The sequence below is a fragment of the Parambassis ranga genome, chromosome 12, assembly GCF_900634625.1.
Source record: "Parambassis ranga chromosome 12, fParRan2.1, whole genome shotgun sequence".
Classification (NCBI taxonomy): domain Eukaryota; kingdom Metazoa; phylum Chordata; class Actinopteri; family Ambassidae; genus Parambassis; species Parambassis ranga.
The window spans coordinates 10,110,965-10,138,713 of record NC_041032.1 but is presented as its reverse complement, the minus strand read 5'-3'; the positions used below and the strand labels follow the sequence as shown (position 1 = coordinate 10,138,713).

At 41.2% G+C, this 27,749-nt stretch overlaps 4 protein-coding genes across 5 annotated transcripts; 2 read left to right on the top strand and 2 right to left on the bottom strand.

The window, feature by feature from the left end:
• Nucleotides 1-205: 205 nt before the first annotated feature.
• On the bottom strand, nucleotides 206-10,498 carry traf2b (Tnf receptor-associated factor 2b). Of its 2 annotated transcripts, none has more exons than XM_028418011.1 (11): nucleotides 10,418-10,498; nucleotides 6,926-7,128; nucleotides 6,089-6,167; nucleotides 5,845-5,943; nucleotides 4,006-4,167; nucleotides 3,849-3,923; nucleotides 3,318-3,392; nucleotides 2,477-2,689; nucleotides 2,091-2,394; nucleotides 1,687-1,835; nucleotides 206-1,604 (listed from the first exon to the last, which is right to left on the bottom strand). In XM_028418011.1, the coding sequence occupies exons 2-11, from the start codon at nucleotides 7,099-7,101 to the stop codon at nucleotides 1,386-1,388; spliced, it is 1,551 nt and encodes a 516-aa protein (XP_028273812.1). In that variant the 5' UTR covers nucleotides 7,102-7,128; nucleotides 10,418-10,498; the 3' UTR covers nucleotides 206-1,385. The 2 variants fall into 2 exon arrangements, with proteins under 2 accessions (XP_028273812.1, XP_028273810.1); XM_028418009.1 differs by lacking the exon at nucleotides 10,418-10,498 and adding an exon at nucleotides 9,992-10,148.
• coq4 (coenzyme Q4 homolog (S. cerevisiae)) lies at nucleotides 10,411-17,343 on the top strand. The gene is made up of 7 exons (XM_028418014.1): nucleotides 10,411-10,731; nucleotides 11,220-11,375; nucleotides 12,084-12,180; nucleotides 12,280-12,382; nucleotides 12,518-12,647; nucleotides 14,896-14,989; nucleotides 15,389-17,343. The coding sequence occupies exons 1-7, from the start codon at nucleotides 10,647-10,649 to the stop codon at nucleotides 15,570-15,572; spliced, it is 849 nt and encodes a 282-aa protein (XP_028273815.1). The 5' UTR covers nucleotides 10,411-10,646; the 3' UTR covers nucleotides 15,573-17,343.
• Nucleotides 17,288-20,836, bottom strand: bspry (B-box and SPRY domain containing). Its single transcript, XM_028418012.1, has 6 exons — nucleotides 20,356-20,836; nucleotides 19,873-19,971; nucleotides 18,633-18,863; nucleotides 18,489-18,514; nucleotides 18,276-18,400; nucleotides 17,288-17,974 (listed from the first exon to the last, which is right to left on the bottom strand). Exons 1-6 carry the CDS (start codon nucleotides 20,749-20,751, stop codon nucleotides 17,439-17,441), a joined length of 1,413 nt encoding a protein of 470 aa, XP_028273813.1. The 5' UTR covers nucleotides 20,752-20,836; the 3' UTR covers nucleotides 17,288-17,438.
• A 2,524-nt stretch (nucleotides 20,837-23,360) lies between these two features.
• Nucleotides 23,361-27,349, top strand: zmynd19 (zinc finger, MYND-type containing 19). The gene is made up of 6 exons (XM_028418637.1): nucleotides 23,361-23,634; nucleotides 25,126-25,185; nucleotides 25,275-25,381; nucleotides 25,685-25,825; nucleotides 26,024-26,204; nucleotides 26,332-27,349. The coding sequence occupies exons 1-6, from the start codon at nucleotides 23,584-23,586 to the stop codon at nucleotides 26,473-26,475; spliced, it is 684 nt and encodes a 227-aa protein (XP_028274438.1). The 5' UTR covers nucleotides 23,361-23,583; the 3' UTR covers nucleotides 26,476-27,349.
• Nucleotides 27,350-27,749: the final 400 nt, after the last annotated feature.

The window sequence follows — 27,749 nt, the reverse complement described above, 5'->3', positions numbered from 1 at the left end:
CAGCTTTTATTTGCACCTAACACGTACATACATTTATATGAACTATAATTAAGAGACACGAAAGACACAAGTCGAGTTAACAGGTTGTCTCACGAATTGAAACTAAACTAATCCCTAGGTGTAAACCACAAGGGAGTTCCCATGTGACAGCCTCACAGCTACAGCAAAGCATATAACCGGGTTAGCAGGTTTATCTGTGATGTGTTTTTTTTTTTTTAGCATCAACACATTCCTACTGAGCATTCAGCCCTGCTTGCAGTAAAAACGTGTACCATATCGGTTTTATAAGTACAGAAAACTACAACAAGCTTCTTTGTGCTTGGTGTACTTATATATTCCATTTTAATTTTTTTTACCACACCAAAATGAAATAACAAAACATGGAACATATTCTGTTTGATACATAAATGGATGAATAATACAGTGGTTTGTTATACCCAACATGTTAAAAAGGAAACTCCATTATATATAATGACCCCAAAAAAGAGAAGTCAGTATAAAGTTATTAGTAAAGAGTGTAAGTCTAAATTAACTTATGTGCTATAAATTAAACTCAAGGCTTCTGTTGGTGGGAACTTCTTTAGAATAAAGCTGAGGTATTACTACATTTACTACAGTCACTGCATATATCTTGCATTGATATAAGAGAATAAGATACATGTTTGCACTGATGTGAGCATCCACACAGACCAAAGCAGAGTATTATATTATTATAATATGTTGTACGTGTTATATGTACATACTTTATACAGTATTTAGTAATATTAGAAGATAATCAGCTCTCAGGAGGACTGCTGACACATAAGAGCTTTTTATTTTTTTACTGAGCAGCTCTTGATCAGCAGCACCTGATGCTCTGAGGGACACCTATAACCATTACAGAGCCCTCACCGTCACCATGTTTACATGCACGGAAATGTTCCAGTTTCTGCAGATATTCCAAATAAGGCAATATTTTTCCCACATGCATTGTTCACATTGTTCTAATAATTCTACTGCTAACGCGCAGTTGTACATACTGGGCAATGTGATTTTGTGTTCGGTTTCTCCAGCTCACCTTCATTTTGGCAGGAGCCTCTACCTCAGGCTTGCAAAATGGTGTTTTCTGAATGTGTTGAAAATACATTTTTCTACATCTTAATTTGGAATATCCAAACAAAAATATGCTGTTTACATAACCTGCATAAAATTCTGAACATGACTGTGCATGTAAACGTTTGATTCATTAGAAGTGTTATATGTCGATAGTTTTAGTCACATATGTGACGGTATGTAAAATAGTGTTTTTTGTATTATTATAATGATTTATTACTATTATTAATAATAATATTTCCTAATATGTTTCCTTTAACTTAAATTGTGGTGAAACTTCCACAGTCTACACCCTATAAGCCTGTGAGGTCTACGATAGCTTTAATGAAAATTGTATCATCTCTAAGATAGGGGCTCTTACTGGCCAGTTTAGCCAACGGACAGAAGAGAGGGCAGCCGCTGGCAATGTTCATTTCACTGATCGGCCGCTGGAAGGACGTGGAGGAGACATCTGGGCGGAAAGCGTCAATGATGTGCTCCCTGTTGTTCTGATCCAGGAGCATGAGCGTCACCTAAAAGAAGAAGAAGACGAGCGTAAGCTTATTTTGTGCCATTTATTTACAAAGTCATCATTCATATATCCCCCTCCTTTACCTTCTGACTGAATGGCCATTTGAGAAGTGCGTCATATTTGCCCCTCATGACCACGAAGAACAGAGAAAGGTGCGTTCCCCGGCCGGTGCCATCGCCGTTCAGATACAGTCTCAGGCACATTTTGTACCCATATTTGCTGGAGTAAAACGCTGTGAAAGGGAAAGAAAAACAAGACGGCTGTATGTAAACAGAGCTTAAAAACAGAATCATGTGAAAATAGGAGTGACATGTACACTCCCTCAAGAACAACTAGGGAGCAGTTGTGCATGGAATTTCCCTCATCCACAGGCCAAGACTGAAGGTCATTCACATCACATGATTTTAGCCTGCTCACATAACTCTGGTCATAAGACAACTCAGCCCTTTGCTATTATAGATAATGGGAAGCAGGTCCTTCTTCTTACCTGGAGAGAACATGGCAGGTGTTCGACCGCCCACAGCATCCTGCCTGCGCCGAGAGAAGTCTGAGATTTTCCACACAAATATCCCGTCATAGGTGCAAAACTGGAGTTCCCGCACCAGCTGTTCAGTCTCAGACAGCTGCAAGTCTCTCACTGTCAGTGTCCTTTCCAGCTGACGCACTTTGTTTGACAGATTATCAATCTTTTCTTGGTCCAGGCGGTGTTGATGCGAAAAAGCCTCCATTGTAACCGAACTACGCTCCACTTCCCGGTTCAGGACACAAACAATGTTTTCTAAAGCGTTCACCTGTCAGAAAACAGAAACAAGTCATTCAAATGCTGATTCATAAATCTTTAAACAATGGTGCCTTACAAATGTTGAAACTCACTTTTTTATCCAGGTCCACAGACTTACTGGGAGCTGCAGCTGTGGCTCCCTCCTCAGGAGCTCTGTACAGGCCCAGACCAGAGTCCTCCTGCCACTCACCGGAACTAGAAACTTCTGTACGCATCCGAGCCACGGACAGCACCATGGGCAGCAGCAGGCGCAGGTGCTCCATGGTGCTGCTGTGCTCATGGTCGCCAAGTTTCCCATTCTCTATCTGTGAGAGTAAACACAGCAGAGGTTAATAAGCTACAGGGGCCAAACTAAACAGTATTAAAATGTTACCTGAAACCTGCCTTCAAATCTTAACTATTCATCAGTAGCATTAAATATTCACACTAAATGAGTTTGAGTATTTATCACTTTATAACACTCAGATCTAATCTGCTTCACCGGCACTGGGTGTGGTATCTTGGTAATTGATAAGTAACGGTCCTCATGGTTTAAATTCAAATGTTGCTGAACTCTGATTGGTGTTTAGGAGCATGTGACATCCATTTGAGATAAGCTCTGCCCACTTTTTGAAATATAGGAAGTCAAGTACCTAATAAGTACATTTCTGGAAATTACTATTATGCAAATTAAATCAATGGAAAGAAGAGGGACAATAATATGTGAATAAGTACATTAATAAATAACAAACAAAAGGGAAAGAGTATGGAAATTACTACAAAGGCAGCAAATAAAGAGAATGCAGATGTTGTTACTTTCAGCCAAACTAGCTGGTCACCCATTTTTTAGATTTTATGCTGATTTAAGGCAGCTGCCTGCTGACTGTAGCATATGTATGTAGTGTGTATGTTTACATAGAAAAGAAAAGACATTGGATTTGTTACTGTACTTACCACAGACTTACAGCCCACTTCACTGAATGGACAAGCACTCTTTGACTTGGCACAGGACTTGCTGTGGTCATTGAACTGAAGGCAAAGCGGATAAAAACAAGGTTACTGGGTCATCATGAGAGGGTTTAACAATGAAAGTAGATGAACATGGGTTCATGGTCAGAAAGAAACTGAAGGTGGTCATAAGATTACTGAGGCGCCACTTTCTTTTTTTAATGAAACTCAACATGGCTTTCATTTTCGACCCCATGTGTTACCCCAAACCCCATTATGATTCTAGTGAAAAGCTACTGTGAGAAACTTGAACATGAACAGTCATTGAATTAAAAAGGCCTGATTTCACAGAATGACAGATTACACAGTAATTGTGTAATTACTGTCACTGCCACCAGGAGGAGCCAAATGTTCCATGCCGTAGCTTTAAAAGTACATTTATTGTAATTTGCAGGTTTTATCTACCTAGATGTATAACTACACAGATACATTTAAAAGACTTATGGAGGATTAAGTAATTCAAGTAACAACGCTAACCTTTTCTCTCGGGATCTTCTTCTTGCCACAGTCCTTGCATTGTAAGGGAAACTTCAGGCAGATCTCATCATGGGCCTATAATATGTCATAAAGGAGAATAATTATTATTTTGTCTCCATTTACACAGACAGTGTTTTGTTCAAACTTTGATTCTCACCTTTATTTCTTTAAAGTTAAACGTCATTTTGCAGTATTTGCAGTTGAGGCTTCTAGCCTCGCATTCCCTCTCATTGTGTCTGTCCTTCTCAGTACGAAGGATGAACAGCTGGCAGGCCTCGCACTGAATGTGCTCAAACTCACAACGACCTTCATGTTGTGCCTAAAAATGCACACAACAAATACACCTTTATTATCAAACTGTCTGCACTTCTCACGCTATGCAGGTGTGCCTGCACATTGATAATCGTTCAGAGATGATAACAAAGAATGACAGCTGTGGTTAATTTTGTAACGGGTTATGTGAGTGCACAGTAAACTGAATGGCAGATAATGCATTGCATAGAAGGCGTAAAACATTTTTTAGTACTTGTATAAGGAGACTACACCCCTGTCAGCGTTTGAAAGTAACAAAGGCAGTTTAACTGACATTGTGGTTGCAGATGTGTTGTCATGAATGAGTCATTATGATGTTGTGGATTATAATGAAACCAATAAAAGACCAGCAATGTGTTAGGACATGATTCAAGACTAGAGTCTAGCCGAACATCTGGCCCCCGAACAAAAGTGAATCCAGAAATAGGAAGCTACCAAAAAAAAAAATTACAAATTACAAAAGAATTGAAATCGAAAATGTTGAAGTACGACTACAAATAACTGAAATAATCATTTTAAATAGATAGAAAAAAATTCATTAAAAAAAAAAAAACACGTGGGCAGAACTTAGGGTGGAGCTTATCAAACGGGAAGTGGTTCATTCAGAATGAAAGACGCTAGCATGCTGGAGCCACAAAGGAAATTCAGGTATGTTAGCTCGCTTTTCGATTTGACTGCTCACTTTTCATACATTCTTAACCTTAATATCATCAACCGGATAACCAATACGAATATGAATCGCCAGAGAACGCATCGCCGTCAGACCCCCGTCCTCACCACACTATAAGTTAGCGTTTAAAGCTTCATAAGCTCTTGTTTTGGGTGTGACTCATTGTGGGTGCTCATTACAGTCAACATTAACTAAGACTGAGAGTACCAATAAGAGTCATCAAAAACATGTTGGTACAGCACACAGCTTAATAATCATTTATATTTATATGACAAGAACAGTAGAGCGTGCTTGACATCTTGCTCATGAACAGCGAACTTCTGTGATGATGAGACAAGTTTTATCGGCAAGAGGACCAGCCGGAAACCAAATTTGCCAAGCATGCAAAACTAAACCGCCAACCTCCGCCTCATTTTTTTTGCCTTCACATCATGTTTTGTTCCTATTTACTGTGTAGAATCTGATCTGGTCGCAGCACCCTAACTCTACAATAACTGCCACAAAATAAACAACAGGGACAATGTTTAGGAAAACACACTGCATATATGTACAGTAGAGACAAAACTGCAGACAAATGACACCAATCCAGACACACAAACAGCTCCAGTGACTCAGAGACTGCTTTTCTGATTAACCTGCAGTCTAAATTACATAGCTATGAGCAGAGTTTAAATCTGGTTTGGTGGTTGTAATTAGTCTGAACAAACATTCAGAGTCACGCTAAGATAGAGCAAAGCTTCATGCTGGTACTTTCCAGCGAGCTCTTAGACTCTTAGGGACTTTCCATTTAGTTTCACTTCCTGTTTCTCATATATCAGCGCCTGAAAACAGAACACATTGTTCTACCACCATCTGTCTGACACCCTATCACATTAGATTAAGTTACTGACAAGTGACAGCACTGAATGTGCAGACATACTGAAACTAGGACTTTTATGAGGCTTCATTTGCACTACAAACATGCACATTGTAAACATTCAAAAACCAAAAGAGAAGTTAATGTTTACACTTCACCTCATAGTCTTTTATAGATCCAGTCCAGTTGCAGCCCTGGTTTAAACATTTGGCAGGCAGGCTTGCTATTTCACGGCCTGCTGCATTGTCTGGAAATGCCTGGCGGGGGACAAAGAACAAAGAGTTTAGTAGAGGAATAGTAACCACAACCAAGAGCAGCTTGGGAAACCCCCCTGCCACACTGAGGTCATATTTTCTTTTAAATGGGAGTGAGGAAATAGTCTAGATTAATAATAGAACTTACCTCACTGCTGTTAAGAATGGAAATGGGTTCCTCATAAATCTCCTCTTGACGGCAGGCTTCACATGGTTTTGGGCCAGAGCTAACAAACAAAACATGTTTTGTGACTTTTGCGCATAAACACCTATTCGGCGCCAGCAGTCAGGAAATATTTCCTGCTGATCCACTTAACTGGAAACTCTGCTGATGAGTTCAAGGAAACAGATCTCTAATCAATGCAACAGAAGAAAAAGAAGCTTGTAGGGTGATACTAATGGTGCACTAAGGAAGCACTCATAAACAAAAAGCACATGTGCATTTGTCACATGGTGATGTTCAAACAGTAATGACATTCACAAGACACAAGCACTCACATGCAACAATACACATTTCACGAGTGCTTTTTGCTGTTTGAAGATAAACACACTGCGACTCTGGAAGATTTTTTTAGTTTTAGTTTAATGTAATTTGTTATGTTTTGATTATCAGTTTAGCATTTTCTGTCACTTTATGTGTAATGATGCTATTAGGGCATTATTACACATAAAGTGACATACCAATGTAATTATAATGAATACTCATGCATGACAGGGAAAAGATGAGGAAAAGAAAACATGGACACCTTTAGAATGAGTAGGCATGGTCAGATCCTTGTGATTCACTGTGTTAAAGTCCAGTATGTGAGGGGATGAGTCTGCATTATGTGACTTTATCTTGTGTACAAAAAGAAGTCCCAGAGGCGAGCAGCAAAAGGAACACAGGATGTGCTGAAGCATATCCAGCAAGAGGGGAAGCATTGAGAGGGAAGGGGAGGTTTTGCATTTCACACGCTTGTTGGTGGTCTGAGGACCTCCAGTCTACCTGGTGAGCAGCTTGAAGCAGTGTACACAGAAGCGGTGGCCACACTGCGCCTGAACAGGCTTCCTTAGGACCTGGAGACACTGCTGACATTTGTATTTATTCTCCATGGGCACTGACAGGACACTGAGGGGGATCCCTGGTAAAGAGGTTGGACAGTCCAAAGAGATACGGTCCATTCTTCTCCATTAATCTGGTGCTAAATCCTGTGAATGAACACAAACACTGCTGTTCAGGGTGTGTGCACAGTATAAACTTACTGACATAACATAAAAGTCCCAGGACTTCAGGTCATTTACAGGATTGATCCTGTTCAGCGTCCCAGCCCTTATGAAAATATTTGCACAGCATGTAAGGCTGATTCATCATTGTGAAACTGCCTTAAAGGTAAAGTAATGCATGACTGATAAAGGTCAATCAATCACACCCTTCTCAGTGCTCCTCTGGGTTAGGTGCCTACCAAAACTGCAGTTCCTCCACTGACCACTGGGATTGATTTTAGTCAATCATATTCTGTGCATCCACTCAGATCGTTTAGCCGTCCAGCTAAGCTCCTCTCCCACTCCACTTGATTTCCCATTGTAAGATTAGCTGACAGATTTGTAGCCAGATTTATTGTGCTTCTTCCTCTAATGCCCCATGTTCCACATCTTAATACTCCCCAGTCGATGGAAATGTTGGCTGAATCTGTCAAAAAGCACTCTCAATATGAATGGCTTAAACCATCTCAAAGGTCATTCATGTTTGACAGTCAAATGACAGCAAAAAGGATCATTACATGTAAATCCACTGGAGTCTGCATGCAAGTTAAATGTAAAACACACACATACCTGCTGTAAATTGTTCAGCATATTAAAATAGTTTGCACTCAACTCTAGTCCCAACATGAAATAAATGCAATTTTTAGCTGTTAGTTGAAACACTGATGTTAGGAGTTGTCTAATCAGAATGCAAATATGGTGGATAGACTGATGGAAATGCTGATGCAAATAAAGCAACAGCCTTATCCTTTCATCCCTTCACAGAAAAGAGGAAGCCATTTTTATAAATAGTCAAAATAAGCTACAAATAGTACTAAAAATAACGTTGGAATTTATTATTCTGTTACTTCATACTTTTGTTGCCATCTAGTGGTGCATCATGTTGTAAAAACTGAGCATATTACTTTTTGAAAAATCTTAAATGTAACAAGTTAAAGTTCCTACATAAATAACTGCGGTTGCTTTTAGTGCCATCTGTTGGAAGCACTAAGGGTGACACAGCAGAAAGCTGAAAGTGGTAAACAGCACTTATCATTTTTTAAAATGTCAGCAGATGTGAACTATATACACAGACAAATTAAAGCCCCAGGGCTTTCCTGATTTTCCTTCCTATAACGCTTGCGTAAGTTATTGTAGTTCTGAAGGGAAAGCATTTTACACTGACCCCATTAGAAACACACAACTGTTGAAAAAACCTGCTCTGCTATTTGTTCTATGAACTACACCCCCACTATCCCGTGAGGTCACAATGACAGCAGAGAAATGCAATGAACCAAACCCAAGACAAATGCATGACTGGCATTTTGCTATCTGCATTCTTATCACAATTCCAGTAATAGGCTGTACTAACCTTAACCCTGTAGGTGGCTCCAAAATACCCTGTCATTCATCCACAAAGCATATTGTATGTCCTCTGGAGGTTTGTGGTGCCATCACACACAAAAAAAAATCCCTTCTTTTATTATCAGTCTATGAGAGTTTTTCTTATATGCAGAATGTAGTGTAAAAATCCCTTGTGGGAAATTTAATGGGGGGTGTATTATATTCCCATAACCATCAAATGTCATCATATGCCATCATATTCTTGCACACGCCTACATGTAATGCAAGTCTCACAATGCAGTGCGATGATAAGAATAGACTATAACTTTGCAAGTCACAGCATGTAAAAAAAACACATCCTTATTTCACTTTAGGGCTGCACGCTATTATGTGGTTTATCTAGTCTGAACCTCTAGTGTTGATTTTGCAGCAGCTTATTTAAAAACCTGTCTTGAAACCTGTCTTGAAAGAACAGAAAGGAGTTCTAGTCAAAAATGACAACATGAAGTTCCACTAAACTTATATGGGAGAAAGGTAAAAACTAGCCTAGATGAAGTGAAGAGAGCTAAATGCCCTTTAACCCACACAGTCATGGCTGGTTACAAAATGACTTCTTAACTGCTGACTGTGAGTACATAGTGGACTTTTTAGATGACATGGGCATAAAAAAGAACAAATCCTCTTTCTTCTTTCCATTTAGGCTGTGAGGAAGTAACTTCACAGTTATAGCAATATTTCCTGGCAACTTCTCTGTTTGATATAAAATTACAATTCTGTTCTGTTCTGTTCCAATAAATTCAGTGTCACTACATGGTGAGTGAAACCACAATATGAGTCCATTTACCCTCTATGTGAGTCACTTTTCATTGACTGACTATATTAGCAACAACAAAAAGAAACCCAGCTAAAGTTCACTTGTCTAGTACATCATCACCTTTATAACACTATAGTGACATTTTACAATTTCAGATATCCTTGTTATAACTAAGAAGACCTTTTTCTTAGGAAAAGGTGGTGTGGAAGAAGCAGTCTGTGCCAGCTGTTGTTTAGTTTATGTATCCATGGAAACTCTGTGTGGGTTGTTATTAAAGGCTCAGTAAAAACAGTCATAAAAATCATGCAGCCACGTGTTAAAAACCTCACTGAAAGAACAGAAACTTTGCACACTGACTAAAAAGTCAGAAACAAGAAATTAAGCAACACACAACTGAGGCCTGAGCTGTTAGAAAAACTCTGTAGAGTATACTGTCACCTACACACATAATACCAATCATCCACATGTCCTAAAAATTAAAATGCACAGCCAAGTTCTCTCCTCACATTTCCTTTGTCCCTGTAAATCTACTGGCAGCTGTAAAACGCCCTGATCTGCTCTGTTCCGGGGTAAGTTCGCCATGTTCTAACCTACTGCTCTTTCAGGCCACCCCAGAGTTTCACAGTCTCCCTGGATTCATGTACTACAACCAAACTGAAATTTCTTACTCACCAAGCTTGCTACGAATGTCTGATCGCTGGAAAATGTTTGGACTCCCAACCCGAGTATTTTATGCAGCCTCCTACTTACGTACTCCCACACACGTCATCAATATAAAGGTAGCCGCTTAAGCGGTGGTGTGTTCAGTATGCGGAGGACTGCGAATGTGAACAGACGCTAGATTATTTTGTGGGCCAGTTTATCTGTATGCTTCCAAATTACGTCTAACATTCTCTTTTCTTTTCTTTTATTATATTTTGGCTTAAAACGAGAAACGTTTTTATTACTGCAACTTTAGGCAGCTACCGTTAATGCTACGACCTTATCTATAGTCACCGTACATGTATTGGATTTTGTGGATTAAATATTGAATTAGCCAACTGCTAACTCCGTCATATAGTTAAGAAAGAGCAACACAGTCTGACTCATCTAACTAACCTTGTGACGTCTTGATACTGAGGCGGAAACAGAAACTGTTATAACATGAGAAGGACAGATCGACCTCTTGTTGTGTTTACAGTGTTTTAGAGGGCACTCATTTTATATATGACTGCAGCACTGAGGGCGGAGTCACTTCAATGTACTTCATTTATGAATGCGCCCAAGAGAAAGAGGGCTGCGCCGTGGCAGAAAACGAGTGCGCAGACAGTGACGCGTCTGTCTGCGCATGCGCATTACGCCAACAATGTTCGTACACGTTGGTAAAGCTTTTCAACAACTTAAGCAGCGACAGTGGGCTTTACTCTCAAAAGGTACGAGTTGCGGTGTGCTCAGCGTTAATACTTCATGAAATTAAAAACGTACTTTTAAGGGTAAATTAGGCACTTTAGTATTGAAATGAATTTAGGTCAAAGAGTTGCGGCTAGCCTGTCATAAGGGGTATTTAGCCGGTTGTTAGCTTGTAACATCAGAATATCAATAACGCTTTTGTTAGCAAAACCAGAAAATGATAACCGCGTCTTTCCGCTGCATGCAACTGAAAAGGTAATTTGAGGTGACTTTGATCCGGTCTGTGGTTGAATAAAAGGAGAACGTGGATGTTGCTCGTACATCTCAGTGCCCGTCCTTATATATATATACATTTAAATTAAAAGTAAAAAATTATTTCTGAACCAGAGAATTAACAATGTGTTGCAATGTGCAGGACTTGCTTTTCTGTCTAATACTAGTGGTTGATATTAAATCGTAGCACTTGCTAGAGCTTGCTCCAGTTTCTAAAACTGCTCCACTGCTGTCTCAGCACTGTGTGTCCACCAGCTGCACACTAGCAGGACTGTGCTGAATGATAGCAGCTATGATGGGCTGTATCCTGGACATATCTCCACTACCCCCTTTCAGAAAGCATTTCTGGCCATTGGTTCAGGTGTGGCAGCACTGCAGAACCCCTACAGACATGGTGAGTCGCTCATAAAACCAGCATGGGGCTCACACTGCATTCTCTGTTGTGTATGTTTGTCTGTCTCATTTTAGTCATTTAAGTTTTCTATGACTGTGACATCCATGGGGCAAATTTAGCCTACTTATCCATTTTGCTGCACACCTTGTTAACATACTCAAGTTATTTAAACAACCCAACACAAACCTACTCCTTTCTCACACACTTGCACATTCTCCCACTTTTATTCTCTGGAGGCCATTGTTACTTAAAGTATGTCTCGAGAGTGGAAATGAGAATTAAAACAGACTGTTGCTATTTGCCAGTTACCTCGAAACTCTCATGGAGGAAGAGAGTACTGACATCTGTCAGCTGAGTTCTGTCGCAGGTGCTTTTAAAAGTAATTAGTATCATCCAGGTCTGTCATACTCAATGTCCTCTATGTGTAATCCAGCCCTGTGACTCTGATCACATTTTTAGTCAGGCATGATCTGACCAGAAAAATCTCCCTCCAGGCCACACAAGACACTGAACAGCTGTTTTCATAGTCTGCATGGTTGATGAGTAAACTGGAGTGACTGGCTGACTAAAATCAGAAGCTGGGCCCTCTCACTGTGAATGGAGTCTCTGCAGACATTAAAGCTCTGTTAAGACAAAGTACAATGTTAGTGTCACAAGTTAAAATATAAATACATAAGTAATAACAAACTGACACAAACTGTCATATAGACATGGTTGCTGTGCTTGGGGAGACAACAGGACACCTAGCACTGATTAAGCTCAGGGAAAGGATGAGAAGTGATCCTGAAGGCTACACCATCCTAACGTAAGGAGCGCAATCTGATTTTTTAAAAATTAAAAAGCATTTTCTGTGCTGTGAATTAAGTCAGATTTTGCGTTGCTGTGCAATGAACGGTTATTTCAGAGAACGGCCTAGAATACGCCTGTCTACCCTCAATGTGACAACGCTGGCTGCTCTACCAGATGGATCTTTTGGGAGAGAATACCTTCGTTTTCTGGAGGAAAATGTGAGTGTCTGCTGATTGTTAAAATGTGTTGATTTCAACAGTATTTCCTCTTTTTGACATTTTATGTGACATAAGAAATGTCATGACATGACATTATATTCTCTTTATTTCCTGTTTTGCATTTATTTGCTGCAGCATGTGACCCCTGACACAAGGGCAGATGTAAAGTTTGTGGACAACGAGGAGCTAGCTTACATAATGCAAAGATACAGAGAGGTCCATGACTTACTGCACACCTTACTGGGCATGCCTACAAACATGCTGGGTGAGTTAGACTTTGCCTAATCAGCTTCTACAAAGTCAGATTGTCTCATTTATAAGAACTGACAACCCAAGTATGACATGTACAATGTACTAATGATAATAAATCCAGGATAATAATCCTTTGTGGATGTGGACGCCACAGATTTTATTTCACTTGTAGGTGTTCACTGTATATCATGCTGACACATGCGTTCTAGGTAATTTCCTCTGTGCATTTTGCATTCTTTGTATTCGTTTAAAGAAATTGTACTGATAAAGGTTCACACATTTTCTCATTTAGCATCTTGTTTTTTCAGTGCTTGTGATGCCTTCTGATTAGGGATGCAAATTAATTAATTAATCATTAGTTGAAGGAACCTATTGATCAATTAATGATGAATTGATAACTGGCAATTTTCGTGAGAGACTAAATTTCTCTCAGTGTCAATGGAGAAGAATAAAAGCTAAATATTGTTTATATACTGAATATATATATAAAATGCATGTCATATTGCTTAATGAATGATCAGTGGTGGAAAGAAATTTTTAATGTATTTATACTTTACTTAAGTAAAAATAATAGTGCATACTCCATTACATTTTGCAGCTGTTACCTGTACTTTCTACTCCACTATATTTCTACAGTGTTTGTAGTTACTTGTTACATTTGATGAACACATTGCTGGACTGATGTGAGGTCAGACTCTGCATGGAGCTGGTGTCACGCTGCCAGCTGTGTTTCTATAATGAGCCTCAATCATGATGCCGGTGCTCTGGCTCAGTTAGCTACTGTCTGCTAACACAAGTCCATCCATTAATTTCTGATTAACATGAATCATAACATTGTTTTAAAGCAGGAATACTTGCATAGTAAAAATGGTGAATGCCTGTTTTTATTAGCAGCCTCTCTGTTCACTTGATGCCCACAGCCTGCCTCATGACACAAAAACCTGTCCATAGCTGGTTCTGGGTACATTTCAAAGATGTCTGTACTGAAAATGCAAATTAATTACACATGCAATTTTAATTTTGAGATGATTTCTTTAATTATTTTAACCTGTTCAGATATCTTTTGCAATGGAAATCAATAATATATATGTGGCGCATGAGTACTTTTAATACTTTAAGTACATTTAATAGTAAGTACTTAAGACTTTTACTTTAGTAGGATTGTTGATGTAGCACTTCTAATTTTAATTAAATATATATTTTGCTGGGTCATTGTACTTTTACTTAAGTACCAAGCTTCAGTACTTCCTCCACCACTGTGAATGAGTTATTGTATTTATTATACAGTACACAAAGTTCTAGAAAAATATGTAGGCTATTTTAACAGGAGAATATGTTGTGTGCTATCCCCATTTAAAAAGCAAAAAAACAAATCTAAATTCTTCTTGTGAACTGTGTATTCACACTGAACTCTGCCAATGCAGATTAACACGAGACAATATCTTAGGTTGATCTATTTTGGGACTATATTCTGACGGAGCACTGCACCTAAAAAAAACCCCTAAAGTCCGTAAACATACCAGCGTGGCTAGACTGCTGATAATTTTCCAGCAGAAAGCACTGTGCTTGACACGACATATTTTCCCATTCGCGCTCTCTGACCGCTGGTGGGAGTGTGCGCACGTGTATGAGCGCACGTCTGTGTATGTGTGCGCGCATTGACGCGGGACCACACCGTGCGTAATAAGGAGAATTGCCTGACCATATAGAGACAGAGATGACATGCCGAGCAGAACTGAGGCAGCCACTCAGGGGAGAAACTTCTTCAGAAAGAAAATCCACCACTACATCAAAGAAATACAAGCTTTAATTTATTTTAACAAGTTCTTATTGGCAATTAATCATCATCTATTAATTGTTCACATCTCTGTTTCTGATATTGGAGAGTATGTGAAACAAACCCTCACAGATGTGGAAAGTATAGCACGTAGATATGTTTAATGAGAATTAACCAACATTGCAGCAATATGGTATATAAGTCAGAATTGTGTGGTCCTGTCATCACGGCGACCCCTTAAGTTCTTGTCCAGCTGTCTTTATAAACTTAATGCAATTCAGAACTTCTTCTTGTAAGTCAGAACTCTTAAGCTGATGACATATTGGTAAATTGAGTCTGTATGTAACATTAAAAACAAAACAAAAACTACTTTGGGAAAAGGGGTTTATCACAGAAGCCTTTACTGATGACTGACACCTGTGTTTCTCATCTTCTGGTCTTTAATTTGCATGTTTCTTTCTCTGTATGTTCCTGCTGCTTTCAGGTGAGGTGGCGGTAAAATGGTTTGAAGCAGCTCAGACGGGGCTTCCCATGTGTGCTCTCGGAGCTGTGCTGGGGCCACTCCGACTGAATGCCAGGTACACACAGATTCATGAATTATTCTGCCTATGTTTTTGCAAGGTTCTTTGAAACAGGTTGTTGTCATTTTTTTCCCTCTGAAAATTTTGGTACAAAACTTTGGTCCCCTCTGTATTACATAGACCCCAAACTCATACTGTCCAGGATATTAAACTTGAAGTGGCGTCTGGTAAATAATTTGAGTATTTCTCATACATGATTGAATGCTGTAGTTTTTGGGGGACAGAAGAGGAAACAATCCACTACTGTGAAAAAGGTTTCTCTACCTGTAAATGACTAAGCCTTCCTCTTACACTAACTGACAGCTTTCTGTGTGGGGAATTTGGCCGTTGAACCTTGATGTGGAAGTTTCATCATTGTTATGTCACGCTCACAGTTTCCTTTATTGCGTCCCACAGCCGTCTACAGTCTCTGTTCACATCTTTGGGTCCCTGGGCTCTGCAGAACGGCAGGCAAGCCCGCTGTGTCCTCAGCATTTTCTATGAGAGACGATGGGAGCAGAACCTCGAAGATCTCAGACAAGAGCTCAACATTGAGCCGCCCCCAGTCATTCTCAGGGCTAGTAACAAGAAGAACACCTGAAGACACTGATGGAAAAAAGACTTGAAATGCAAACAAACCAGATGTGTGAAGCGTGATGCTGTGGATTTTTTAGAAAGATGTAATGAATGGGAATGAGGAAATAAGAAACTTTAACTCTTAGCAAAGTTTGGCTTGTCCCAGCTCACATCCTCTTTAATTAAACTCTGTCTTTCTTCTATAGAAAAGTTACCATTTTCTTTCTGATGGTGCTAGAAAGGAGGTTCAGCCATCTGTTGTTGATAATGTGATGTGTACAGATGTATTAATGTCAAAAATAATGTCTATTAATGAAGAGTTTTTAATACATACAGCTCAGAACTTACTGGGGAAACTACCATGCACACCTGTGTAACCAACACTAAGGAAATGTCAGTGCAGCTGCATCTGTTAGCCTTTTATCTGTGTACAGTAAGAAGAAGTAAAACTCTGCACAGTAGTTAAGGTTAAACACCTGAAGGACAAGCTCTAAATCATTTTTCTCATGAAAAGCTGAACAGTGTTATTTTCCTTCTTGCACAGATACACTGTGATTTCACCTGTACTGTAGATATTATATCTGGAAGTATGTCAGCACTCTAAGGAGTCCTTAAAGGAGCACTTAACCAGCTGAAAGTATTGTTTTAGAATAGAATAGAATAGAAAATACTTTATTCATCCCAAGCTAGGAAATTTATAAAGTATTTTCTATTCTATTCTAAAATAATACTTTCAGTATAGCATATCACTGAATGGCTTCTATGGAACTATGTTCTAGGCATCCTGTGATGTCCACCTATCAAGTCCTAATCTGTCCATTAATTTCATATCCTGATAAGACTTCTTTGATAAAGCAGAGTAGCAGGAAAAGCAGTCGGTACTTTATGAAAGCTGTATCTTTAATTTTTCTTCTCAGATGCTGTGTCAGTTTCATCCGACATGTTCTTGGTTTGTTAATCGAGAGAACACAACAATCGCAGTCACTGTAGACTTCTGTTTGTTGCTTTCATTTGAAATTCACTAATTGTAACTGATGCCTGAAATGAAATATGAGTGTACCTAGTCTCCCATCTTTCACTCATGTTTTCACCTAAATGCCAGCCCCATTTGTCCAAAACTAGAGCATGTTAGGGAGCAGTTTAAATTCACAAATGTCCATATGTTCACTCCCAGAATATTTTTTGTTCTTCGTAGCTGTCTATGGTCCTGGAGTGACGTTTCCCCCATTGATTGTAACTATGAGCATCATGTAATGTTTGAGGTGAAGGTAAAATGGGACGTTGCTGCCATCTAGTGGTTGGTTGTCAGTACAAGTTTAACAAATGTTTATGTCCATGCCCTCCTTTAAAGTTCATATTTTTACCTTCACTGTCAAACTTATTACTAATTATTACTGAACGCTATCTCCTCCATTCACACTAGAAAGCTTTTCAGCTCTTCTATATTTTTTATTGCAGTTCCAGCTTGTGAAAAAAGAAAAGAATACAGTTGTCTTGGAATTATTGGTTTACTTTTCATACAAGGTTGAAAATTATAATACAAAATGATTAGTGTTGTAGTGTTTGTGTGTGTTTGAGATTTAAAACAATCTGAGATCAGTTCAATCATTACACCGATGAAACAAATTAAACAATCATATTACACACAAAAAACTACATTTATAAAAAACATTAATTGTCAGTCAATACAGTTATTACTGGTCTACTGTATAATTAGTATTTAATTCTATAAAATCAATACAAACTGTAAAAAACAATCAGCAGATTGAATAAATAAAAGTTTTGTGTGAAGCTTTCATTATTGCACAGATGGAGGAGTTCATCTCTAACAGCTGATCGTAGAGAAAAATGTGTCTCCCTGGTGTTTCTTCACATTTACTGGCAGCATCTGTCAGTGCAGTATGGTAATACTACGGTCGGTGACAGCACACGCCAGCAGCAGCGGTGCACTGAAGTGCTGTGTGACTGAGTGAAGTACAGCATTGGAGTCTGGGTCATAAAAAATTAGCGTCTGACTCTGCCAGTCCAGCAGCAGGCCGATCTTCTGGGGTCTCCGCACCACCTGCAGGGACACCTTCTTCCCCGCGTGGCAAAAGGAGTAGTCTCCATCGTAGTGAGACAACACCCATGACTGACTGTTGTAACCCAGACGGGCCTCATTCCCAGAGCCTTTGCGCTCCAGAGAGGCGTAGCAGATCCCGACCTTAAAGGCACCACTCTGGCCTACATCCACCACCCAGGTGTGAGTTCCAGAGGACATAGACAGAGAACCAAGGGCGTTGGGCCAACAGTCAAATCGTGCAGGGTCGTAAGGTAGGGACTGGCGGGACTTTTTCTGGAGGAAGGTCAATGTGCAGAGGTCATCGGACAGGGACAAGAGAGGGCTCACTGTGCGCTCGTCAAATTTTAAACAAGCAGATCCGTATGCTGTGAGAAGGAAGGAAATGATGGTGATCATGGTGATGTCATAGTATGCACTTCTCTCAGTTTCTCACATTTAATTATATTTTGACCACAAGTAATAAAAAAAGCAGTTTGTGGATGTGCAAAAGAATTTTTGAGTGGTGACATCAGCATCATGAGACTTCAGTCCACCACTTTACAGAGTAAACACTTTAAAGGGTTCTGCCTCCCTTGGTGAGGTCTAGAGACAAACATGTCTGTGAAACTCTTTTATGCAGGCCCTGGAGGTTCTGGATGACTTGCAGCTGAATCTCAGTCTACTTACCGTTTGGTCCCAGCAGCACTGCAGTAGCCCACAGACCTCTCAGCAGCTTGCTGTCACTGCAGGCTTGGTTCAGGTTGAGCTTGTCTGTGTCACGCGGCTCCCCGACCCCCTCTGCTTCCTCCACCCTGACACACACATGCAGGGAAGAGAGATGTGAAATTATTATGCAAGAAAAGACATTCACAAATATGTCATGTAAGAAAGAAAGCTTACCGTTCAGCTATCTCCTGGATACTAGTCTGAAAGACAAGAAAGGATTTACAACAATTATCACATTATCTGACGTTTATGTGTAAAATCCTCCCACCACACTGCCCAGTCATCCCCCTCCCACTCCAAACTTCCCCATTTTCTCACCACCAGCTGTGCGTCTGGAGTGTTTGTCAGGGTGTGCACCAGTCTGGAGCGCGTTTGAGACAGACTATCCAAAGCCTGGCCCCAGTGAGCTCTCTGCGTGAGGAGACACTGCTCCACCCGCTCCTCCTCTCTCTGCACCTCCTCCAGGAGACGCTGCTCCTCCTCTTCCAGGGCTTCACGGGCAGCGCTGACCTGAGCCAGCACCTGCTCCCTTATCCTCCCCGCTGCTGCCTGAGAGAGGACCAAACACACACACACTTGACAGTGGGCACGCATGGATGGAGACACAGATTCTTAAGAGCACTTGTGACTTCACATGTCCCATAAACAAACACACCAACTGTTGTTGAGACTCACTGACCATTTATACTCAGGTATTTATTTCCCTCTGCTTTATTTTGTTGTTTGCATTTAGTCTGTTATAACTTGTTGGCTATAGGAAACTACACATGCATAACATGGATGTGCAGCGATAGACACTGAGACAGCAACTTGTTTGATGTCTTATTATACCATTTTTATTTCCATTTTATTGTTTTATTACTTATAAATGAACTGTTTTATTTCACTGTAGTACTGGAGTGTTTCATTTCTGAATGATGAAGGGCTTTGGTAGCCCGTATAGGATTTGTTTGTGTTCCTTGACCTTCAGCACTTACCTCTATGCTGTTGTTTAAAAATGTTTAGCACATTTATTCTCATCTTATTCTCTTATTCATCTTGTTTTAACATTAACGGCTAGCTTCCTGATATTTAGGAGGATTTAGACTCATGTCTGTTTTATATTCATATTTTCATGTGTTCAAAATGAATCATATAAAGGAAAAGTATTAATTATTAATTTGATATTAAGTTTTATAGGCAACTGAAGTGCTGAGAAGATTACTGTTAACTGAGTCTGTCATCTCAAAAGTATCGCTTCTCTGCTTCATGACATTATATACAAACATCTTTCAATCACCTTAAAAGGCATGTAATATTCTAAGGGATAAAACAGCTAATAAATATTAATAAATAGACAGTTGAGTGGATAGGATGGTCCTTAGTTTCTGTTCTACAAACATAATTCAACATGTCCAGAAAACACACATGACTTCTCTTAAAATTGAGCAGCCCTTGTGAAACAGGCCCCACTTGTGCATCAGTACTGTGTATGTGTGTGTGTGTGTGTGTGTGTGTGTGTGTGATCGTGAGTGTGTCTGAGTGGTTGGTGGATCACTTGTACTACAGCATTTCTTACCTGAAGCTTTTGCTCTTTGGCTGTCAGCGTCTGGTCGATGAACCGTTCAATCCTCAGGGCCTGCAGCTGCATTTTCTCACATGCATCCACCAGCTGGTTCTGGTGAAGTTAGGTACACAAACACACATGAGCACATCAACTAGAGACTCAACAAGAAAATCCTGTACTCTCAAATACCAGACAGAGGAATCAGAAAGGAAAGCCAAAGGTAAAATGTGGCACACCTACTGTCCTATTTACCAGAAAAACAAGTAAATAGGACAGTAAGCTGCCAAATATGTGATCCCAGTTTCCATAAGTTATCACTCATGGCTTTGTGAGGTCGAATCCCTGAAATATGTTACTTACAATATGCAAAATAGATCAAGTGAATGTAACTATCCTCACCTGTAGGCCTATTTACCCCAATAAAATGACCAATATCACCAATTCTGTGCTTCAAATTTAGACGCAAACAGCTGTTGCGCAAAGAAAAAAACTTACCCTGACTGCGGTAACTCTGGTGGCCAGAGGGGTCACCATGTGTCCGTGGCAGGAGCCCACAACGGTGCAGTGAGAGCAGATAAGTTTCTGCTCGGTGCCGCAGAACCAGTCCAGCTCCGCCTCATGCTCCACACAGAGCTCACTCTCCACAGAAAAGATCCCAGACTCGGTGTCGGACGTAGTAGTAGCGGTCGGTGAGACCGCTCCTCCGCTGAGGCGGGTGCTCAGCGTCACCGCTGCGTCCCCCACCGCCTGCTGCTGCCCCTGCTTCATACCACCGGCTAACACGTTGAAAATCGGCTGCTCACAGTCCATATCCCTGCCTTTGACTGCAGCTAAAGTCTCCTCTGAGTCAACTGAGCATGTTAAATCGCACGATGTGAACTCCTCGGTCATGGCACCAGAAATGCAGCAGGTGCACACCGACAGAGCTGGAGACGCGCCTGGAGTAACAGCAGAGCGCAGTAACACAGGTGTAACAGGTGAGCGAACACGGAAGTAACGCCGACAGCAGAGGTCAGAGCTGACAGGAAAGCTTTATTCTGCCCTGCTGGCTTTCAGTTGTTTGATGTGGGCGTCAGCAATAACTGACTCTAGCTGCCATTATTCACATGCCTATAAAAACGAATCCTAAAGCATTCTTTCTCTATTTCCTGTGTATTTGTTAATAACCTAGTGTCTGTTTTAAAATTAAAGTTTAACTTCCCTGTTTTACAGTGGTCTGTGTTAAATCTAATTTGTGCTGGAATGCCACTTTGACCTGTATCCAGTCACTATTTTATGAGGATAATGTCAAATTTTTCATCTACAACTCCAAGATAATTCCTAAGTGCTTAGTCTAATCAGGATCACAGGCATCTAGATTCTTAGACATCCCAGGTGTCATCCACTGGCCAGGCAACAGAGCCTGAAACTAAAACCACAAACTAAACTTTTTAGGGTGGGATAGATACTATGCTTTATCATTTAAGTATGCCTAGGGATCAGTGTTGCGGCCACACCTCAGAGACAGGTTCATTTAGCAATAGTGAGGAACACCCACTCTTTGGGAAAGCCCTTGTCTTCAGAGAGGAAAACATCCAGGAGGCAAAAATTATGCAAACCGTCAGAGACAGCCAAGCCTTTTAACTGAAACTGAACCGTCAGAACATTATTGTTAAGTGAGTATTATTGATTATCACCTTGTTGTTTTAACTACACATTTTATTTCTCATCGTATTCTGTGAAGTGAACGACTTTGAGGTAAATTTGGATGGGAACAGATTAGATTTCAGGACATTCAAACCAGCACAGGGAACAGGGCTCCTCCTGCTCCGCCCAGCTACACGTCACAGGGTAACTGGATAGGCGTGATTGACAGAAAAGCATCATGCCCTCTGGCTCAGACACAGTGGGTCTGCACACTACTCACTTTGAAATGAGAACAGCTGAGGGGCAACAGGCCTACCATTGTTATACCTACATAAGGAGCTGTTTTGTAGCAGGTAAAACAAGTCAACACAGAACAAAGAAATGCTGTATGATTTGCCACAGGAAATAATAGAGTGATAGGTAAAACTTTACTTTTTAATCAGGCTTGGGGCAGCTACCTCTACACTAACACATGGTAGCTCTAGCGTGCCTAACATGTTAGGCTAGCAAAGGAGAGCCACAACCAAGCCCACTTCAGCCCTTTGTCCAAAGCCTGCTTGGCCACAGCAGCAGCATGTCCCATGGACATATAGCTGGTGTTGGTACAGCTGTCCAACACACAATTGCTGCAAAGAAAAACAGATAGGCCCGTAACATTGTCTATGTAACAACACTATGTGATGACCCATGGCCAGCTTCAATAAGTCTTGTAACACACACACTGTTGTTGTTTTCTTCATTAAACCTGACCACAGTGTGGCTGCCGTTTCAAAGACTAACCACATGGTGGCAGTATTTACAGCCACAAAAATTAAACTGAGACCTCTTCAGATTGAACTTTAAATAACATGGTCAGTGCTGGTGGCTGGTAGATGCAAACACTCTGACTTAATGGTGATGAGTATACCCTGCTCAGTCACATAGCTCAGTCTGGCTGAAGTAAGGATTAAAGCTGGTTTCCTTGGACAGACCACCAGGAGCTTGCTCTAGATGCCCACATTGAGAGGGTCATAGAAGCCATGGATGTCCTGGTGATTTCTTGGTAATGATATTAGAACGAGTTTAATGAAGACTGAGGGAATAAAGAAGGAATAAAACCTTGACAATAAAACCTAAAGGACATATTATAATAAAATAAATACACAGCATGGCTTTAAATACAACCCTGCCCTCTGCCAATAAGCTCATGCAAAATCCTGACCAACGTCTTTGCTTCAGGAAAATTCTCTGAATCATTAGACAGGACCTCATCTAAAATGTCTACCAGACTTATTTACTGTTTCTTGGTTTATCTGGACAACAGCACAGATATCTTCCTGTATTCATATTGGGCCAAAGAAGTTGCTCTGATACAATATGACTACAGCAGGGTATTGTATTGATACCATGTACACTCATATGGCAATGATAGTTAAGAACTGTGGGGCCCTGTGATGAGCATTTTTTTTTGGCTTTTTCATTATTATCAAAGTGGATTTCTATTTCCAGCTTCTTCTTTGCAGAGTGAAGAGTTCACAGATTACCTCAGGTCATTTTGTATGACCTTATGTCAATAAAGTTTAAGGGGGAAATACAATTTCATTGTTATATTGTCTACGTCATTTCCGCCTTTGCTGTCACGCTGTCACCTCCATAGACTATTATGAGAAAAGGGACCACGACGTCAAACACCACTGATATAATCCCACCCGCCATCAAACATTTCGCGCGAAAATAGTCACGAGAGGGTGATGACGTAATAGCCAAAACGAGTGTGGTGGGGGGTGGGTCCTTGAGAAAAGGCCTCTTTTTATTGGTCAGGATGATCGGACGTCGCATATACACAAACGTAACGTCACCTCTGATTGGGCGGTGTGATTTAGTAGCTGGACACGTCCCGCCCCCATCAGCAGCTCGCTTGGCTTTCCTGCGCCAGCGGCGGTGTGTCACCGAGGCTGGGCTGCTGCCGGAGAGATCCGGAATCAGGGCTAATACTCAATCACTTAACCCAAACTGGCTTCGCGGTGGGGCTGAGGGGCTGCCCCGGCGAGTGTTAAACCTGAGTACTGTTTAGGTTGGATCCTACGCCTCTCTGTGTCACCACCGCCCGTCCTCCTGATGTCGGACTTCAAGCTCGGGATCGTTCGGCTCGGCCGTGTGGCCGGGAAGGTGAGCTACATCCCAGGGCTGCCATGTGCGGCCGGGGGAGGGCCCGCAGGGATCACAAAAGCCAGTGAAAAAAGCTGGTTAACGGTGATTAGTCGGTGCTAGTCAGCCGTTGGAATGTTTCTGCAGCCGTTGCCGAGTCGGGAGTCACTTAGCTTTGCCGTTTTAGCCGCATTTGAGCGGATTAAGGAAGCCGGCCGTGTCGAGCCAGACTGGTTTTCTGCAACTCCGCTGCTACCACACAGTCTCGCTTTAAGCTAACCTAGCTAGCTTGTAGCAGGTTACGTTAGCCGACATTTAGCACTAAAATCATGCCTCAAAGTAAACACGGGAGCCATTTTTCAGCTTCAACACGGTTGGTGTTGTTGAATAGCTGGTGAGTCGCACCTCCAACAGTCAGCGGTTAGCAGGACCGCGCTAGCTGTGTTATTTGGATTACACCGAAGTGTCGGTTAATGAGGAAGCCATTGCCATGCTCCATCAACTGATTCTTTTGTGCAACGTGACAAAACGCCGGCAAGACAGCGCTGCCCAACAACGGCGGCTAAAAGTTGCATCGTGTTCGTGACATTATTAGTCCTCCACATATGCGATGCTAAATGTTTGGCTGCATGCTGGTGGTCACTAAAGTGCACTCGGCTGCCACTGGTGTCACAAGACCCTCACACTCACGGATAAACCGTACAGATCTCTTGACGAATCTGCTGCCCACCTGCTGAGTGACAGCGCTCTTGGTTCTAGTCAGGAGTCACACCGGTAATAACAAATGATGTAACTCATGTAAGATCCTCACACAATAGCATGGCAGTCGACACAAAGTGTCACGTTGCATGTTTGGACCTTTTGGTATGTAGAGGCTACTGTGTAGGTATCTTGTCACATGCATTTGTAAACACCACCTAACTATGGAGAGCTCATGTAGCTTTTATATTTAACACAATAAAAGGTATACGGTGAGTGTGATTGGTCTAAAATGTTGCCAATATTATTTTCCTTATCATAATATGATGATTTATGATTCCTAACAAATACCGCTTCTGTTTATATCTGTGTTGCAGCTGACATGTGCAGGGTAAATTCCTGAATAGGAGTTTGAACACAGGATCAAAAGCTTACCATTTGTTACTCTTGTGACCTCTAACAACATGTTACTTTTGTAAAGTCTGCAGAATTTATATATATTTAGGGCAAAGCAGTCAGTAAATTAGTTTTGGTCTGCAGTTAAAAAAAGCATCACCACCAGGGAAAAAACAAGTCTGGGTTTATCAGATCAGTGCATGATGTGTGTGTACAGTGTCCCATTTGAGCCCCTCCGTCTCTATGGTGTTAGGTATACCTTACAGCCTTTTTTGCTCTCTCTTGAGTTCTTTGTAAACGCTCCCAGAACGCTAGTTTCAGTCAGTCAACATCCTGCTGAAGCAGGCCATGAAGATGCAACCCAATTGTAGTTACAGTTTTTGGTTCTGACATTCTCTCTCCATGCTCTTATTGCAGACAAAATACACACTGATCGATGAACAAGACATACCCCTCGTGGAAAACTATGCCTTTGAGGTAAACTACAAAACTTCAAAGAGTCATCTGCAAATTCTTTCATTTGTTTTGCAGTATTAATCAATTATATATCTACATTATATTGGCAGGCACGCATGGAGGTAGATGCAGATGGAAACGGGGCTAAGATCTTCGCCTATGCTTTTGACATTAGCAAAGGCCGCTGGGCAGGAAGGCCACTGCATGAGCTGCTCTGGTAAGTAAATTGTGTTGGATGAACTGTTGATTACAATTGGAGTATCTTGGGTTAATTCTCTGTGACGGCACCCCCTATTGTGGAAGTGCCCTTGCTAGTCCTCTAATATTGTCTTCATTCTAGAGGTGCTTTAATGCTGTGTATCTCACATGTTGTGTAATTGCTTATTATTGATCAAATAATGTGCATAATATCCTGTGTATCTTGCTGCTTTGACATTAGATTAAATAAACTGTCATCCATAAAACTTTAACTCTACATTAATTGAATATCTTGTCTGACTTGCTGTCTGTCTTTAACCAGGGAGAAGCATAGAGGAGGCATCGCCCCCAGTTTTCAAGTCATCCATATTAACTCTGTGACCGTGGACAACCGGCTAGACAACCTGCGACTGGTGCCAGTGGGCTGGAGTCCCAAGCCAGAGGAGATTTCCAGCAAGCAGAGGTGAGACCATGGCTATATTGTGCTAAAGATGGAAAGCAAAATTTGGTAGCTTGTCAGACAATGATTGATGACTGATTTGACCCTTATTTTTTTTTAAGAAAAGATTAATTTGTTTTATTCTCCCTACTGATACTAAACTTCTTTTTTTAACCATTGACCTCATGCAGCTTCCTTTTCTCAATTTTCTTACCATTCCAGAGAGCAGTCTCTGTACTGGCTGGCCATCCAGCAGGTACCAGCTGACCCTGTGGAGGAGCAGTATCTGGAGCTGAGCAGAACACGCTATTACAACGCTAACGGGGAGCTGGTGGAAGAAGAAGAATGCTCCTGCACTTACTATGAGTGTCATTACCCCCCTTGTTCACTTATTGAGAAAAGGGTACGTACTGTAACTTGCAATTGACGCTTGTTTGCCTTTTATAGTTCTAGAGCCCATTCACATATTGGTCTAGCATTTGACACCACCTCAGACCTCCAAGTTGATCATATTCCTTGTCTTTCCACAGCTGCGAGAGTTCAACATTTGTGGCCGCTGCCAGGTGGCACGCTACTGTGGTTCCCAGTGCCAGCAGAGGGACTGGCCTGCCCACAAGAAGCAGTGTCGCGAGCGCAAGCGAGTGCTGGCCCTGGAGTCGGAGCCTGAACGATGATCTGCTCTCATCCTCGACTGGGAGAGGAGGGCAGATCAAGGGGGACAGGGTTAGACTTGTGGGAGGGGAGCGGGCTTGAAGTGCAAAGTTGGGAATATTATTGACAAGAGACTAACGACAGAGGACAATGTTGATCGGTTGATTGATTGAAGTTCAGGGGGGTGAAAAGATGGAGGAAGGGAAGGAGAGTAACGCAAAAAGACATCTGCCACTTCCCAGAACTGATTATTCTCCATAGCTTGCTTTTCATGTGGATGATGCGGAAAGTTTTTTTTTTTTTCCCTCGAGGATGGACAACCTCGAGATCTACCTGCTGCTATGGTTTTGTATGTGATGAGGGGGGGGGGGGGAAGTTGTCTTGTTGATGAACTGGACAAGCTTCTTTGGACCAGTCTGTTCAATGCAGACTGTTGTCATCCACTTTTGTTCCTCCGCTCAGCTGCTGGGTGTCACAACGTCTGCACGAACAGGGGGACCTAAAGGGGCTACAGTACCTGTCGTTCAGCTGGCACAATGGGACATGGACCTTTTCACTGTATCGCCCCCCCCCTCTCTCTGACCTCTCTCGTGCACACGGCTGCTGCGTTCATGGTCATTGACACCTTAGCCGCCTCCCTGTCTACCCCTACACCGTCAACCACGGCACACATCAGATAGATTTCACTGATTGAATCACACTACCAGTATTGAATGCGTCTATGTATGTCCATGTGCTGCCAATATGTACCGAAGGACATTAAAATGTGGCTTATGGGTGGGTATGTTTTTGCTCTTCTTTAAGGGGCCATATTACAGTTTTAAATGTCCTATTTAATCATAAATTGGTGGTTTAAAATATTTTCACTGTTCCATAATAAAGTAGCTGCCAAATAAAGGCTTCATTTTTTATTTTATTTTTTACTTATAGTATTTTTTTGTGTACGAATCTGTACAAAGTGCTAATTGGAATTAGTATCTGCAATTTTAAATATTGATCCTGATCCTGGTGTTGTTACTTTGACAGAGTTTTTTGGTTTCCCTCTAAACAAAGCACTGACGCTTTCTGTGATTACAAAAGAATTTCAAGCAAAATTTGCAAGTTTTCCTTACCAAAGCCTGACTTTCTGTAGCCGGGTACTCTCGTCAGCTGGTTTAAATCCCTCCAGTCGGTCTCAGTTTGCTGGTTTTAGAGACACCGGTCTTTATTGAACCGTATTGTTGTATCTGCAGGATTATAGTGTATATGTGTGCATTGGTTGGGGAGGGGCAGTCCCTTTTTACAAGAGTTGGGGTTA

Bases quoted from the DNA above. Each gene is read 5' to 3' on its own strand.
- traf2b (XM_028418011.1), bottom strand. From the start codon at position 7,101: ATGGACCGTATCTCTTTGGACTGTCCAACCTCTTTACCAGGGATCCCC. The intron at 3,393-3,848 runs GTTAGCGTTGTT...CTTTGCCTTCAG, and splicing joins AGAAGATCCCGAGAGAAAAG to TTCAATGACCACAGCAAGTC. The intron at 1,836-2,090 runs GTAAGAAGAAGG...TCCCTTTCACAG, and splicing joins ACCTGCCATGTTCTCTCCAG to CGTTTTACTCCAGCAAATAT.
- coq4 (XM_028418014.1), top strand. From the start codon at position 10,647: ATGCGCATTACGCCAACAATGTTCGTACACGTTGGTAAAGCTTTTCAA. The intron at 12,383-12,517 runs GTGAGTGTCTGC...TATTTGCTGCAG, and splicing joins TTCGTTTTCTGGAGGAAAAT to CATGTGACCCCTGACACAAG. The intron at 14,990-15,388 runs GTACACACAGAT...TGCGTCCCACAG, and splicing joins CCACTCCGACTGAATGCCAG to CCGTCTACAGTCTCTGTTCA.
- bspry (XM_028418012.1), bottom strand. From the start codon at position 20,751: ATGACCGAGGAGTTCACATCGTGCGATTTAACATGCTCAGTTGACTCA. The intron at 18,864-19,872 runs GTAAGAAATGCT...GTCCTCTCTCAG, and splicing joins CCAAAGAGCAAAAGCTTCAG to GCAGCAGCGGGGAGGATAAG. The intron at 18,515-18,632 runs GTGAGAAAATGG...CTTGTCTTTCAG, and splicing joins CTCCAGACGCACAGCTGGTG to ACTAGTATCCAGGAGATAGC.
- zmynd19 (XM_028418637.1), top strand. From the start codon at position 23,584: ATGTCGGACTTCAAGCTCGGGATCGTTCGGCTCGGCCGTGTGGCCGGG. The intron at 25,826-26,023 runs GTGAGACCATGG...TTACCATTCCAG, and splicing joins GAGATTTCCAGCAAGCAGAG to AGAGCAGTCTCTGTACTGGC. The intron at 26,205-26,331 runs GTACGTACTGTA...GTCTTTCCACAG, and splicing joins GTTCACTTATTGAGAAAAGG to CTGCGAGAGTTCAACATTTG.